The sequence below is a fragment of the Stegodyphus dumicola genome, chromosome 8 (genome assembly GCF_044657685.1).
Source record: "Stegodyphus dumicola isolate Sdum_Otavi_A_Nest chromosome 8, ASM4465768v1".
NCBI classification, from domain to species: domain Eukaryota; kingdom Metazoa; phylum Arthropoda; class Arachnida; order Araneae; family Eresidae; genus Stegodyphus; species Stegodyphus dumicola.
The window spans coordinates 101,887,138-101,902,675 of NC_140775.1; the positions used below are offsets into that span (position 1 = coordinate 101,887,138).

General features: G+C 34.3%; 1 protein-coding gene across 1 annotated transcript in view; it reads left to right on the top strand.

Moving 5' to 3' along the window:
• Positions 1–15,538, top strand: part of LOC118189106 (transketolase-like) — a 71,066-nt gene that overhangs the window by 39,026 nt on the left and 16,502 nt on the right. Inside the window, exons 7-8 of the mRNA XM_035359654.2 lie at positions 6,298–6,497; positions 11,662–11,983. Of these exons, the coding sequence (XP_035215545.1) occupies positions 6,298–6,497; positions 11,662–11,983 (522 nt within the window). The remainder of the gene's footprint in view (positions 1–6,297; positions 6,498–11,661; positions 11,984–15,538) is intronic.

Below are 15,538 nucleotides of genomic sequence, written 5' to 3' on the forward strand. Positions count from 1 at the left end.
TAATTCAGAAGACAAACAACAAAAATCAGCGTTATATTTACAAAATTTTCACAGGACTAGTTTCGATGGTTTTACCGAACCACCATCCTCAGCTGCAAAACCGCAAATGAACGAGATAGGAAAAAATGATTAGATAAGAAAGCCTGGACAAGAATAAGCAAGTAGCGCCATCTGTTGGCAAAACCAGAACTAAAACATAATTTCTTTAAAGGCCGAAGGCTAGGAAAAAATGATTAGATAAGATAAGAAAGCCTGGACAAGAATAAGCAAGTGGCGCCATCTGTTGGTGAAACCAGAACTAAAACATAATTTCTTTAAAGGCCGAAGGCAAATTTGGATTGGAATTAGGATCGTTAACTAGAACAGAAAGATTTTTATGAATGTGAAATGCCTCTAGAAAATCCAGTTCTCCAATGGAAGATGTTTTTTGAATAATTTTGGCAGCAGAAAAATTGAAAGTGTGATTTTCGGACCAAAAATGTTGCACTACAGAAGACATCTGTGTTTCCTTTTTTCTGTCTCATGTTCCTTGACACGAAATTTTAAGGCTCTCTTAGTTTGGCCAATGTAAATTAAACCACACTGGCAAGGAATCCTATAAATACCCCAGGAATTCATATCCGGAATGGGGTCCTTAAGTATGGAATGATGGGAATGTTCTATGGCCTTTACGATAGCAATTCTTTACGAGTGACGAAATAATTCCTTTCCGGTTTGGACAAGCATTTACTCCAATAGGTTATTACTTGCTCTTGACCATTAATCATTTGAGGAAGGACAGCTCCCATACTTTCGTTGCTTGCATCTGTGTCTAATATAAATTCTTTGTCTGTCTGGGGATATGCGAGCACGGTTGTAGATGTTAATGCCATCTTCAGCTGATTAAAGGACTTCTCGCACTCCTCAGTCCACACGAATTTTTGTTTACTTTCTGTTGATTTATGCAGAGGCCTTGCGATGTTGGAGAACCCTTTCACGAATCTTCTGTAATACGTACAAAGTCCCAGGAATCTCCGTAGTTGATGAATATTCACAGGACGTTCCCAGTCCTGAACTGCTGACATCTTTTCTGGATTTTTGCGGACACCTTCGGCAGAAATCACGTGCCCGAGATAGGTAACTTCACTGCGGAACAACTTGCATTTCGAAGGACTCAGTTTAAGGTTGGCATCTCTCAATTTCTGGAACACCTTCCTGATATTTTCTAGATGTTCCTCGAAAGTACGGCCCACTATAATGATGTCATCTAGGTAGACCAGACAGGATTCGTAATGTAGACCACGAAGCACTGTCTCCATCAGGCATTCAAGTGTTGCAGGGGTGTTAGAGAGTCCAAAGGGCATAACTTTAAACTGCCAGAGTCCGCTAGTCAACGCAGTTTTCTCTCGTAACTGGAGTGCATGCTGCTAGCACTTCACCCTTTTGGATGTTTCTCGGTCTGTGGCTAACATTCGCCACTCTCACAGGGATGAAATCTTTCAAAAGGTCTACTAATGAGGAGGCCACTAATACCTCTCTTGGGCTATTTTCAGGGTATTCAATTAGTCTAAATCTGAAGCTATTCTTTTCTATGGAGCCGGCTATTAATAATTCTGTCATCGGAGGGATGGTGACATCTGTTTTTGTTGTTACTTGGTGAGCTGAGGGAATGCCGCTCTTCATTTCAAACACATTTATATCTTCCTTTGTAGAGTGCATTTCGTTATGTTTAAAGTCCAACATAAAGTCGTACTTCCGCAAAATGTCCAGTCCGAGTATTAATTCGTCCACGATGTTAGTGACGAAAGCTAAGTGCTCGTAGGTCTCATTTCCGAAGGTAATGATGATGTTAATTTTACCTTCAATGGGAATCTTATCACCTGTCACTGTAAAGTCACATAGGATGGAGTCCAGCGCAACGTTTCGCTCAATTTTCGAGCTACATCTGTTCTCACGATGGTAACATTTGCTCCCGTATCTATGATCATTTTACAAAGATGCTTATTCACATATCCTTCGACGAACAGTCCGTTATCTCCGCCGCTCATTGAAGAGATTTGAAGAACTTTCAATGGGGCTGCATCTTTGCCCGGCTAACTCTGCCAGTGAGATTGCCGCACTTTAGTTTCCCTGGTTTTTGTTCCGCGAGAGCTCTCTCCCAGTCTTGATTCTCGTGACAGTTTCTGCTGAGATGTCCTTCCAATCCGCAGTTCCAGCACTTGACTATTTTCATCCCAGTATTGTTTTTATTAGGTCTTCTAACGCCACTGGAATCTTTTATTTCCTTTTTTAATTTCGAGATATCATAATTTGGATCTTCTATTTGAGCCGCTCTAATAGGATGGCGATCTCTTGGAGTTGCTTGTTGAGCCGACTCGAACTTCATAGTGTAGACCAAGGCAGATTTCAGGTCTTTCAGATCCGCCAATCTGAGAGCTTTCTGAATTTCCACATCCTTAACGACATCGACAAAATGCATCAAGGCCAGGTTTTCTCGGACATCAGGTGAACAGTCCAGATATGCTTGATGCACCAACTGTAGAGATATGCAACTGTAAAGAATGTTTTTAAAAGTATGCAGTGGTATAAAAGTGTTTTTTTTTTTTAAACCTGTTGGACATTTCTATTTTGAATTCATATAGTTTATTTCTGATAAAAACTGGAAACAATGACTTGGCATTGAAATAATTTATTAGAAACAGTATATAACATATTTTGAGAAAACTCGAAACCCTTACTGCATTTCAATCTGGTAGACGAAACGAAGAATTGCTTGGCGAATGAGCTGGCAGTAATTTTGTCAAAAGATATTTTTGGACAATGTTCTGCCTACTGCTGGGAGAAGAAATGGCCAAAGAATATCTCTTATTTTTAGTTGCACCATCAAGGGCCGAAAGAAAATGCAGATGTGTGACAACTTGGTGTCTGAAGTGTCAAGTGGGTTTATGTGTTGGATACATTTTATTTAGTCTAAGTTTATATGCTAGCGGTGTAAGTTTGTATGTTTTTATAGAATTATAAGTTTTATATATTTATAGAATTATAAGTTTAGGCAAATATTTATAAATTGATTTTGTATTGTTTAGGATATAACGTTACTCTTTTCTTTCTTATGATGCTTCCGAAGCTAAATGTAATATGAATAAAGAAATTTTGCAAAATCTTAAAATTTTCTCAAATTTTTGTGTTTGATGGCGTAGTCGCGTATAATTTTACCCATAGTTAAAGTGTTAAAGATGATTGCTATTTATAGCCTAAAACTGACTGGAGGTCATGCGCTGGCTACATAATTTTTTTATCTTTTTCCCAGTTGCTAAATTAACTATCTGTATCATTTTGTTTAGTGTGCATTTATTTAAAAGTTTAACCATTGGGTTATTTGGAAATACTTTTAACTTTTTCCATAGTGTTGCATAATTGAAGAAAATTGATCAGTCAGAATATTTTCATATTATTTAAACAAAATTTTGAGAATATATTGCAACAAATGAAGTATTTAAAAATGGAAATTAAGTTAATATTTTCATCATATTTCAGTCATCTGTTTACACAAAGGTGTGGAACTGGGGATGCATATAAAATTTTTTATTGATAATGGTGATGTTTAAGTAGCAGTAGTAGTTTGCACTATTTTGTAAGTCTGAAGGGGTTTGCAGGTACGAAAGTCAGAAGTGGTTTATAGATTTTCAATCTATGGCTATCAGTTCAGGATTCAGGTTCTGATAAGTTAATGGAAACTGAATAAAGATAACCATCATATAACTTCACTTACACTAGCTGAGAATTTAAATTTATCTGCAACAACTCTTAGATGACCATTGACTCTGTTATGAACAATGCTTGTCCGTAGGGCTTCCCTTGTCTTCACAAGATGAGGTTGACAATCGAAGACTTCTTCAGCACATCTGCGAGCAGCTCGGCCCCCCTGCTCTTGCTGTGCCCTTTAGGGATTTGATAAAACTTTTTTGTTTGTTTGTTTGTTTGTTTTTGTTATCTGCATCCCATGAAGTAAAGCCTCTTGATGCCCATGAAGGCTACCTTCTGGTGCTGATGCCATGGAGTACATAGTGAGTTTTGAATCCCTACTCTGAAAGCATGAGATAAGATTGCATGCCTGTGAAATAAAAAAGGGAGTATGCTATCACTGGCGTATTCGAGTTGCAGGCATCTCAAACATTCTATAAATGTGAAAAAGCTACCTGGTTGATCCCTGCCAATAGTCATGTGTTTTTCTCAAAGATTAAGCTATGCATATCCAAGTACATACCATATTAAAGTGAAACTGTGAATTGCTCATTAAATCAATATGGTTCTGTGGATCATACCATACTACTTATATAATTGTGGCAATTCTAGAGCTAATACATACAGCAGAGTTGTAATGTTTGGATCTCGTATGAATTTAGTGAAATTTATTTAACACAGTGTATACACATTCACAGTTTGTATTAAGATTATCAAAATGGTTCATTATTTAAATAATTGATAACTAGTGAGGAAAAAGGGCTTGTTTACAGTAACATTGAATGCAAAATGCCATTGTTCAAACCTAGTGAGCCAACTCAAATAATATCAAAAAGAAGATCGAGTTTAATTTAAAAAAAATTTGAGTTTAAAAAGATTTATTTCAAACTTTTATCAAAGAATGGAACAATCAATTCCAATACATATTATTGTTAACTAACAAAGCTAAAGGATGCTTTGCAACATAAATGTCCAGAATAGGTGTCATAAAGTTATTATAGTTCATCATGATATGCCAATCACGTATATCTTTAGTTTACTTATCAGACTATTTTATCCTGATTGGAATATGTTGCCACATCTAACAGTAACATTCTTAGCCGTAACATTCTTTCACCAGCCTGCCAGTTATTTCTTGCTTTGCAAAACTCTTGATCTGCTTAAACTGTTTTTTTAAAGAAGTATTGATTTCCACTTGGTAAATCTTGTTTTCAGAAAGAGATCAGAAGTTTTTTGAAAATTGAAACATGAAACTGCTTGGAAGATTGCAAATGGTTATTCAGCAAAATGATTAATACAACATTATTGATTAAGGTTTGTACAATTTTTTAACGGAGGCACATGAAAGTAGCTATTTACTTGCCAGATTTAAGAGCATGGTTTCATTTAAAATATCCCACTCAGATGTGTTGCATAGTTATCAAATGATTTATTTTTAAATTTAAAAGAAATTGGAAGTGACTCAGAACAACTTATTTTCAATACCTAATAAATAATATAGTACAAAGTCTGTAATCGGGACATCCATTATCCAGAATGAACTATAATCTGGACCTCAAAGCCACAAACTTTTTTTTTTTTTTTTTTTTTGTATGCGTTTATGCATGCGCATTTAATGTATAACAGATGGTATAAGCTAGGTTAAATTATCTTTACTGATTTTAAGGCATTTCAGTTAATGTTACAGATTATGCTGTTCCTTAATCATCTAATTGGATCTGACGTATTATTTTTTGCAGACTGTTAGAACAATTTTATAAAAATTAAGCTTGAACTTTCGATTATGTCAAAAAGAATTTCCAATTCTGGAGCTGCCAAAGGATCTACAAAATGAAAGCATGTTTCAATGTACCACTTTCGATAGTGAAGAAAGTGACAGAGAGGTTATTGAAAATGAAACAATTTTGATTGACAAGTCAGTCAGTATTCTCGACACAGCAATTACAGAACTTTAACAGTGGAACTTTGTAACTGAACAAGAAATTAATGTCTGTTTATAGAAGAGAGAATTAAAGAGAAAGTATTAGCACAGAAAACAAAGCAATTTAAACAACTGGCTTTGAAAGAAATGGTAAATAAAGTAAAATAAATATTAAGCTTCTTTTTTTTTTTTTTTTTTTTTTTTTTTTTTGTAAATTTTGATGCCCTTTAGATCATAATTGCTCTTTATTTCATAAATTACGGCTTCATAGTTTTAATTGTATAATTTCTGCATGCCATCTTACCAGATTTAAATTGATGATCTATAATCCGGAAAAACCCCTAACCCGGAATCACCGAAGTCCGGATTACGGACTTTGTACTGTATATTACTTTTTTTCTGATATTATGTTAAAAATCAATTCTGTTCTTACAATAATTGAAATAAAAGAGAGTTGTACAGTATCTGAAAGATAATTTAAGTAATTTTTTTATAAATTTTCCTAATTGGGAATATTGGCAGATAAAGGAATAGTTAAATAAATAGTTAATATGAGAAATTTATGGTTATTTTGGAGGCAGATAATAACCAAAATGTAACTTTTTTTTTTTTTTTTTAACATTCAGGCTTATTTTCCTTCTTCTGTTTCATAGGAATTGAAGATGAAGAGAACTGGCATGGAAAACCTTTAGGAGCCAAAGCCGATGGAGCCATTAAAGATCTTTTAAGTGTTATAGTAAATGCAAGTTCATCACCACAAGCTCCAAGTCAGCCCCTGAAGGATGATGCCTCACCAATTGATAATACTCCTGTTTCACTTTCAGAACCACCTAATTATACATTAGGCGAAACAGTTAGTACATTTAAATCATAATCAATGTTTGTAAAATGATATTAAGTCATGATATCCCATATCATTTTAATATATAATTGAAATTTTAAGTAAAATGTTGGAAATAAAAGCTTGTATGTGACTCACTAAAACATTTCTTCCTTTGTATCCGGATGAAAGCGGGATTGTGGTTCTTGCAGTGTTATTTTGCATGGTAGAATTTCTAGATTTCTCGGGAAACAGAAACTATATAACAGGGACCATTGGAATGTGGATTCTTCTAAACTGCTCAATGTGCAAGTACCCCCTTTTTTTCTGTGCTGAAGGGGCTAGTGGAACCAACATTTATTTACATTCAGGTGAAGAATGTGTATAGGAATGCACGTATGTAATGTAGTGCAGTTTTCTAATGGTGTAATGATTTTAATCATAAATACATGAATCAGCTGATGTGCCCACAATCAGATCAAACGTATTTAGTCGTTGCTGAAGAATCGGGCTGCAGTGGAAATCCTTGTGGAAAAAAATGTTGGAGATCCATCTGGGAGACTGCTGACAAGTTAACTGTGAGCAAGTGATGTTGCAACTTCTTAAACTGAGCTGTTATACTTCTTAAATCAACTTGCTCAGTATTTCATAAAGCATGTAAGTAAACATGCTTGTTGAATTTTCTCTAGGTATGGATTTATTCTGATGGCAACTGAATCAGGCTTGGATTCTACTTTAAGTAAACTCTCCAAACATTTTTAGAAGAAAATAGGAATTTTAATAACTATTTATGTACTAAAATATTACTATTACTCTTTTAAATCTTTTTAAAATACAGTAGTAGTCCAGAAATCCGCAAAGCTTGGGACCAGAGGTTGTGTGGATTTTAGGATTTTGCAGATTTCGGGACAGAAAAGATAAAGGCTAAAAGTGCAAAATAAACAAAGCATATTAGATACATTTAATTAAATCATTATATACATTATTACAATAATTTATTATATGCATTTATTATTACATATATAAATTGATTATATTATTCATTTATATTAGGCTCCTCTATTTTTAAATCAGCATGAATCTGCTTCTCCTTTTCTCTCAGGAGCAGTCCTGAAATTGGTACTCCATCACTCGGGCTGCTGCCAGAACCACTCGTACGAGACTGCATCGAGTTTGCCGATTTCGCCTCATGTAAAGATTTCTGGTTTCGGAGTTAGAATCACTATTGCTGTAAAATTTTAACAGCTTTTCTTTATTTTTCCATATATCATACACAATCCGTGTCGCAATTCCATACGATTCTGCTATAAACTGAGGAGTAGCACCTGCCTTTCATCTTTTGCAGAATTTCCACTTTTTATATTACCATCAGTGCAACTTGTTTACGTTTTTCAACGTTACAAGCAGTAAAATCATGAGTGCGTTTCTTATCTGTCATTGTATTAAAAAGTGCTGAAATTTAAAATATTCTTAATTTATCCACAAAATATCCGGATATTAGTAATAAAAAAAAAGGCAGCACTAAACAATATCGTGAAATGACAACTCGGAAAGTACAACAACGTGAATTGTGTACTTAAAAGAAGAGTTAAGTGAATCATTTGCTTTTTTTACCTCTATGCAGATTGGAGGGAAAAAAACTTTTATCATGATGTCAATAATTTGGTATTTCCGTTGTCTCATTTTATTCAGTAATTATGATGTCATTTATCCGGTAAGTATTTTTTCTTAGATATTTCTTACTCCATGTTGCAATTTCTGAAACCTATAAACTGAATGTTTATATTTTGAGAGGCAATGTGATTTTCGGTATTTGATTGTATACTCTTTTAAATTTGGAGTTTCATTGTGTTTAATGTTCAGAATGCTGCCTAAACTTGTTGTGCTCCTCTTTCGAATTCCACCAGTCTCTGTACTCCTGATGTTTTCCCTCTTCACTGTTGCCAGGTTTATTTTAGTTTCTTCTGAAGTCACAGCAAGGAAAATGTTAGCACTATTCTGCATGAGTGTGCAAAATAGCTTGCTAAACATCTGACAGAAGCTCAGAAATCTTTGTAAATGGGTATTTGCATACAGCATCTGTTTCGTTACCATATAAAGGGGAACAACTTTCGTTTGCATAATTATGGCTTGTGACATATTTCTTGCATCTTGTGTACAGCTATATATTTATTTTGTCAAGAATAGTATATTTATGAAGATGCATGTGAGTGACACATAATATCACTTATGTGTCACTCATAAGTATGCAAGTATATATGTATTCAGTAAGTAATAAATTGGTTTAGGAATTTATTTAGTCCTACTTTCATTTTGTTGCATCTTATATGTTTAAACTCGTATTTTAAACTTCTTTTAAATTTTAGATGTTATTTTTATACTTCAGTGCTAATAATATCATATAGGCTGTGTAATGCCTGAGATGTTAGTTTAAAAATTCACCTCTTCACCTCAAATCATAAATTAACACTGTTTTTATTATAATAAAATGGTGACCTTTTGTCCATACCATATTACTTTGAATTTAAACTGCAGTAGGATTTTAAAAGCAGAAAAAATAATTATTTTGCATATTTTATAATTAACAATAACCGAGTGTGAATTTAAACTGCTGTAGGATTAAAAAATTGTAATAACATTAGAAATATTGAATAATAGGTGTTAAAAATAAGAAACATTTTTATTTACTAAAATAGGCATTAATATAAATACGTGCTACTTAATTTATTGAGAGTCTTCAGATATTATTGCTTTCAGCATTTAAATTCACATCATCATTGCTTCAGTGTCATTTAATTCACTAGCAGGGCTAAAGAAGAATTTGAAAGATCTAAAAATTATCATTGTTATATGGAAGGTCAGCAGAAATAATAGGTTAAAATATTCACCATAAATTTAAGCAGCATTCTAACTTGATCTTAAAAATATTAGCAAAATAATCTAGGTGTGCCTCTTGGGCAAATTTTGTGAACAGTAAAATTTTATCCTCTCAAGGAAAAGTGCATGTGATACTTTATTCTGCTGGATATCGTTCAGTTATTTTAACACAATGGGCTCTGGCAGGAATTTAAAGAAATGCAGTCTGTTAACAAAATGTAATCAGACATATCATGGGCGTCTGCATGCTGTGCTTGTTAATTGAAATGAGTGTTAGTACACCAGTTTTCTCGCTATCAGGGCATGCAATTTTTCTTTATTATTTTCTTCTTGGGTTTTGCTAAAAAAGTGCTTAAGTCTGCAATTGAGAAATTGAAGATATTTGAAATTGATGTGTCTAAGTTGCCATTTTTTTTTATAACTTCACTCATGCTTTAGGTAGCTTGGCATGAGACTAAATATTCTCCAGAAGGTTCACATGTAGAATAATAATTTTTGATAATATATGTTAAGTTTGTTTTTAATATTGCATTTACTTTTATATAGTAATATTTTAAAACAGTAGTACATTTGAATGTCTTACATTTTTCTTATTATTGTAGTTATTATTGAAATAAGCATAACTTGTATTATGTTCTTAAAATTTCCTCTTTCATATTTACATTTAACATGCAAATTAACTCTGGAAAAAGATCTTTAGCTTTTAACCAAGAATAAGTTTTACAAAGCAATTAGTGACCTAAACGCAATAAGAATTGCTGATATCCAATTTTACAAATAATGTGCATAATTCATTTGAAATTGTGATGCTTTGTAAATTTGCATGTATAAATTGTTAAGTGTAAAAACAAAGCTTTTACAAATATAATTAAAATATTAGATTATTCACATGTTATTGCCTCATTTAGATCTAATATACTGAAGTGCCACTCAGTTTGGGATAGACATGGCTATGCAAGTTTTGTAGTGCTGCGCCGCATTTATGCTGACGTGAGGGCATTGTGGTTACTTCAAAAATAGCTAGTACTGTGGTTGTTGTTAATCAGTTGTTTCAATTGACAGTATGGGTAAAGCTTCTGATTTAGACACCTTCGATTGCAAACAGATAGTAGGGGCTCGGCGCATGGGCATTCAGTTTCCGAAATCATCGGAGGGCTAAGATTTTTAAGGTCGACAGTGTCAAAAATATACCGAGAATACATGGATGTGGGGGACTAGCGATCGGGCAAATCGCAAAGGACACATAGCCTGGAACCAGCGTGGTGTCAGACGACTCAGCAGTACTGTATATAGCCAGTGAAGCCAAACATTAGCTCAAATTACAACCCAGCTGAATCGAAGCCAGTCTTATAGATATTAAACGGATCGTGCAATGCTCGCTTGACTATATAGGCTTCGGGAGCCGTAGACCCACGAGAGTACCATTGCTCAATGTATGCCATCGAGCTGCATGTCTTGCCTTGGCAAGAGAATACAGAGAATGGCTCTAGAGAATTGGAAATGAATAGCATGAAGTGATGAGTCTCGATTCTGACTCCTTAACACCGATGGAAGGCTGAGAATATGGTGTAAGACCCATGAAGCCATCGATCCTGCATGCCATGTTGGAACTGCACAGGGCCATGGCGGCTCAATCATGGTCTGTGGTGCTTTCTGTTGGCAGTGTGTGGAACCTTTGGAACTTGTACCAACCTCACTCAATATTATTCGGTATGTAAAGTTGCTGGGCCGTCATCTCTGTCCATTTATGTTGCCCTGTCATTCACATGGAAATGGAGTATTCCAGAAACATAACTGCATCACTTACAGGTCCTGGTTGGCTACTGTCTAGTTGAATGAGCATTTCTCTGTCATGAATTGGCTTCCAAGAAGCCCTCACCTAAATTTTACTGAGAACCTTTCAGATGTGGAGAAAGGTATGAAACCACATCACACAAAACTAACGACCCTTGCTGAATTATGGATATCTCTATCCTATGTTTGGCAAGCCATTTCCATAGAATGCTTCCGCAGACTTACTGAATATAACCTCGTCGTGTGGTAGCCATTACAAAGCCAGTATAGGCCCAGCTCGTTATTGAATTTCGATCCTTAATTCGTTGGCACTTCAGTGTATTTGTTACCTATATTAATATATTCATTGTGTAGACACATTATGTTTTCTTGAAAAATTGAGTTAAGTCTATCTTTTGTAGCAATTTTGAAATACTATGTAATTTTTAAATTTTATGAACATAGCGTAATATTTATTTAAAAATATGCTACAGAGCTGAGTATAAAAGCAAATTACACAGACTTTTTTTTTTTTTTTTTTTTTAAGGTAGCTACTAGGCTTGCCTATGGAACTGCGCTTGTGAAACTGGGAGCTAATAATAAGCGTGTTATTGCCTTAGATGGAGACACAAAGAATTCTACATTTTCTGACAAGTTTAGGAAAGCCTTTCCTGACCGATACATTGAATGCTTCATTGCAGAACAAAATCTTGTAGGTGTTGCTGTAGGTTGTTCTACTAGAGGCCGAACCATTCCTTTCACTAGTACATTTGCAACATTTTATACAAGAGCATTTGATCAGCTGCGAATGGCAGCAATATCCCAAGCTAATATCAACTGTTGTGGTTCTCATTGTGGAATTTCCATTGGTAAAATATTTTTCATTATGAATCATTTGGTGCTTATTGCTCAAGGTCAAAATAGCTGATTAATGCTTTTTTTTAAATGTAAATCTGTGCAGTAGAAGTTTTAATTAGCTTTCCCAATCTGAAAAATTTAAATGAACATGTGTTGTTATATTTCAGGTTTATAAAACTGTCAGTAAAGAGTAGTAGACATTATGTACTATATTCTTTAATGCAAATCAATATTATGTACTAGAGTCTTAAATGTAATGTACAACAAAAATGTTATTTTTATATTAGGTATGTCTTCGAAAATTTCATACATTCAGATTTCTTTTTACACCATATTGTTTTTAGCGTATCCGGACATAATCCCGATAAGCCAGAATTCCGACAGACGGAATCCCGACAAGCCAAAATCCCGACAGGGTCGAAATCCCGATTGTCCAATATCCCGACAGGGTCAAAATACCGACACAGACGAAATTCCAATAAGGCCTAATTACCTATTAATACTTCCACAGCTGCAACTAGTATATGCATTGATGATTAGCAAATCTGAAGAAAATTACAAAAGATTATTCCAAGATTTAATTGATTTCGCTGAAGAAAATAATATTGAACTGAGGCCATCTAGAATCATTAGTGATCTAGAAAAGGCAGCTATAAATGCTCCGGGCACTCAAAATGCTGTCGAGGATTGGCACAGAAGATGGGAGACCTTAATTGGACGGACCGTTTATAACATCATAGAAGAATTTCAAAAAGAACAGGAGCATGTGGAATACCAAGTTGAATGCATTCTTCGCGGAGAACAACAACCAAAACATAGGAAGGTAGATGATGACAGAGAAAGGAGAATTATGACTGTTGCGGACGATCGTGATAATCGACCTGTGATGGAATATCTTCGTGCTATCGCTCACAATGTGTCACTGTAAATATGTCGTTTGCATGTGTAAGTGATGTTTTCTTTTTCTTAATAAAAAAATTTTATAAATCTTCATTTCAAATTTTAACGGTCATTTCAATTTGTTAAAAATTATTTAAGTAATGACATAATTTTTATAATTTTTTGATTTAAACTTTTAATTAGTAATATGTAATAGTTAGTTAAAAATTGTATTTTATTAAGCTAAATTGAGTGTTTGTATTTAGATATTAACTTGTCGGGATTCTGGATTGTCGGGACTTTGGGTTGTCGGGATTTCGGCCCTGTTGGGGTTTTGGACAGTCGGGATTATGACCCAGACCCTTTTTTAGCAATAATGTAATTTACCATCTTCTACGTTATGCATATATGTAGTTGATGTTGGCTATTGATCTGAATCAAAAGGTTCTGTTCAACATATAAGGTGTAAGAGAAACAAATAAGTAATAAAAAATAAAGGAAAATCTGAGTTTAGACTATTTAGATAAGTTATAGGAGAAGTTGAATCAAAGCGAGTCTTAGCTGTTAGTCTTTAATTTCAAAAGTTAGTTATTGGGTTGAGCACTAAACCATCTATCAATACTGAAACTGTTCAATTTTTCTTGCAAGTTCTTGGTGTGAGATGAAACTGTCATCTTAGTCTAGATTAGCTGGAGTAGGAAAATGTCTGTATTCCTATGGGAACCATGGATAATCTTAGAGAAGCCTATAGAATGTGCTAATGGAGAAACAGACTATCATCTTGATACATTGAAGACTTCTTAAAAAAAACACCTCTGCTTGAGCTTCCAAGTAGATATCTGTGGTGATCTTTTTTTTTTTCCTTAGTTACACTGGTTTCCAAAAGAAGCAACAGCAAAAGTGATAAAGTACTCAGAAAGTATGCAAGCAAATTGGATGAAACTTGATAACAGCAATATAGACCTGACAACGATGTCTCATGCTGTTCATGATGTTGTCCGTGAATTGAATGGGCCATCAAAGACCATTGATCACATAAAGCAGTTTTAAGTCCATCTAGGGTCTGGGGAGGCTAGCAGCAGGCCTCTTGAGAGCATTTTATACATTTTTAATGAGATTCAGGTTGGGAGAGTGTGCTGGGTATTCCATTTGGGCTATAGTTTCTTCAAGAAATTAATGAACAAGAGGAGTAGCATGAGGGCTGGAATTCTCTGTTTGCAAAATGAAGGTATTGAAAATGCTAACAATAAGACCCAGTATATAGTCTCTGTATTTCTGAGCGCTAAGACTTATATGTGACAGCACATGAAAGTCTGTGTGCCTTTCTGAAGACACTCTTTTTCATACCAGAACACTACCTCCTGCATGGGTATCCCTTTTCTGTTTGTTAGATGGAAGAAATCAAGTGTTTGCTTCTCTTCATGTGTAAACATATTTATAATCACTCTATAAAGCAAAGTGGGACTCGTCAGAGAACAGAACAGACAGCAACTGATTTTCAGTCCAGTTTACATGACTATGTGCCTAATTCAAATGCTTCTTTACTTCCCTGCACAGAAAACTAAACTACTGAGAACCCAGAAAGTAATGAAAATTGGATTAAACCCAAAATAATGATCTTAAGTCAAACTTCTCAACCAGACAAACAATAGAACAGATCTGAAACCCTGCCCATAGGAGATGAAATGGACCATGAAACCACTAATGGCAAAACAGAGGATCATGAGAAAGCAGATGTTGTGAACTTCACTAAATAACACAAAACAGCCAATAAAATATCTCTATTCGTTATTTCTGAAGGTAACGTTAACTGGAAAGAGTTTTAAAAAAGTAAATTGAACTGTTATGGGAGAGAAATTTAATAGGATATCCAAAAGGAGAAAATTTCATAATGTTACCAGATTTTTCAAAGAAAAAGGGTTATTCCATATCATACTTGCGCATTGAAATCTGACAAACCAATCAAGGCTGTGATTAAGAAATTACTATCAAACATCGATATCCGATACAAAAGAAGAGCTAAAAGCTCAGAATATCCCACTAGTAATATACTGCATTAGTAATTAAAAATCATAAGTTTTCCTGGTATATCTTCCCTACTCCACTGCACATGCTGTGATTTATTGGAAAACAAGTGAAACATTCTTATTTACTTCGGTCTGTGACAAATCAAGATCTTCATAGTTTAACCTGTGTTGGCTTGCTAATCTTAATAGTTGTAAACTTCAGCTTAAAATCCTGACTGAAATTTTGGACATTTCAATACGAATGGTAGAATTCTGAATAATTTTGATACACAGAATGGAATAAAAATTGTAGGACCAAATTCTCCAAACAGAATAAATTATAATGCTTCGACAGAAGTATTAGATACTTTTATTAAAAGGGTTACATCATAATAAGAGAAGAAATGTACCAGTTGGCATTAATTTCGAGGAAAACTAGATTCATTAAACTTTCAGTCCCAGGCTTAGCATTATCTTTCATATAGAACTTGCCTTCACTAATCTCAACAGCAGAATTAGAAAAGCACTTTATAGTCAAAATCATAATATTGTCCCAGTTCATATTTTTGATAAAATTCGGCACAATCAAGTAAGAAAATATTGGAAGCTCACCAGAGATCCTAATGTCAAAAGAAGGCTCAGTAGCCTAGTCAGGGAAATAAGTGATCTAATTTCCGAATA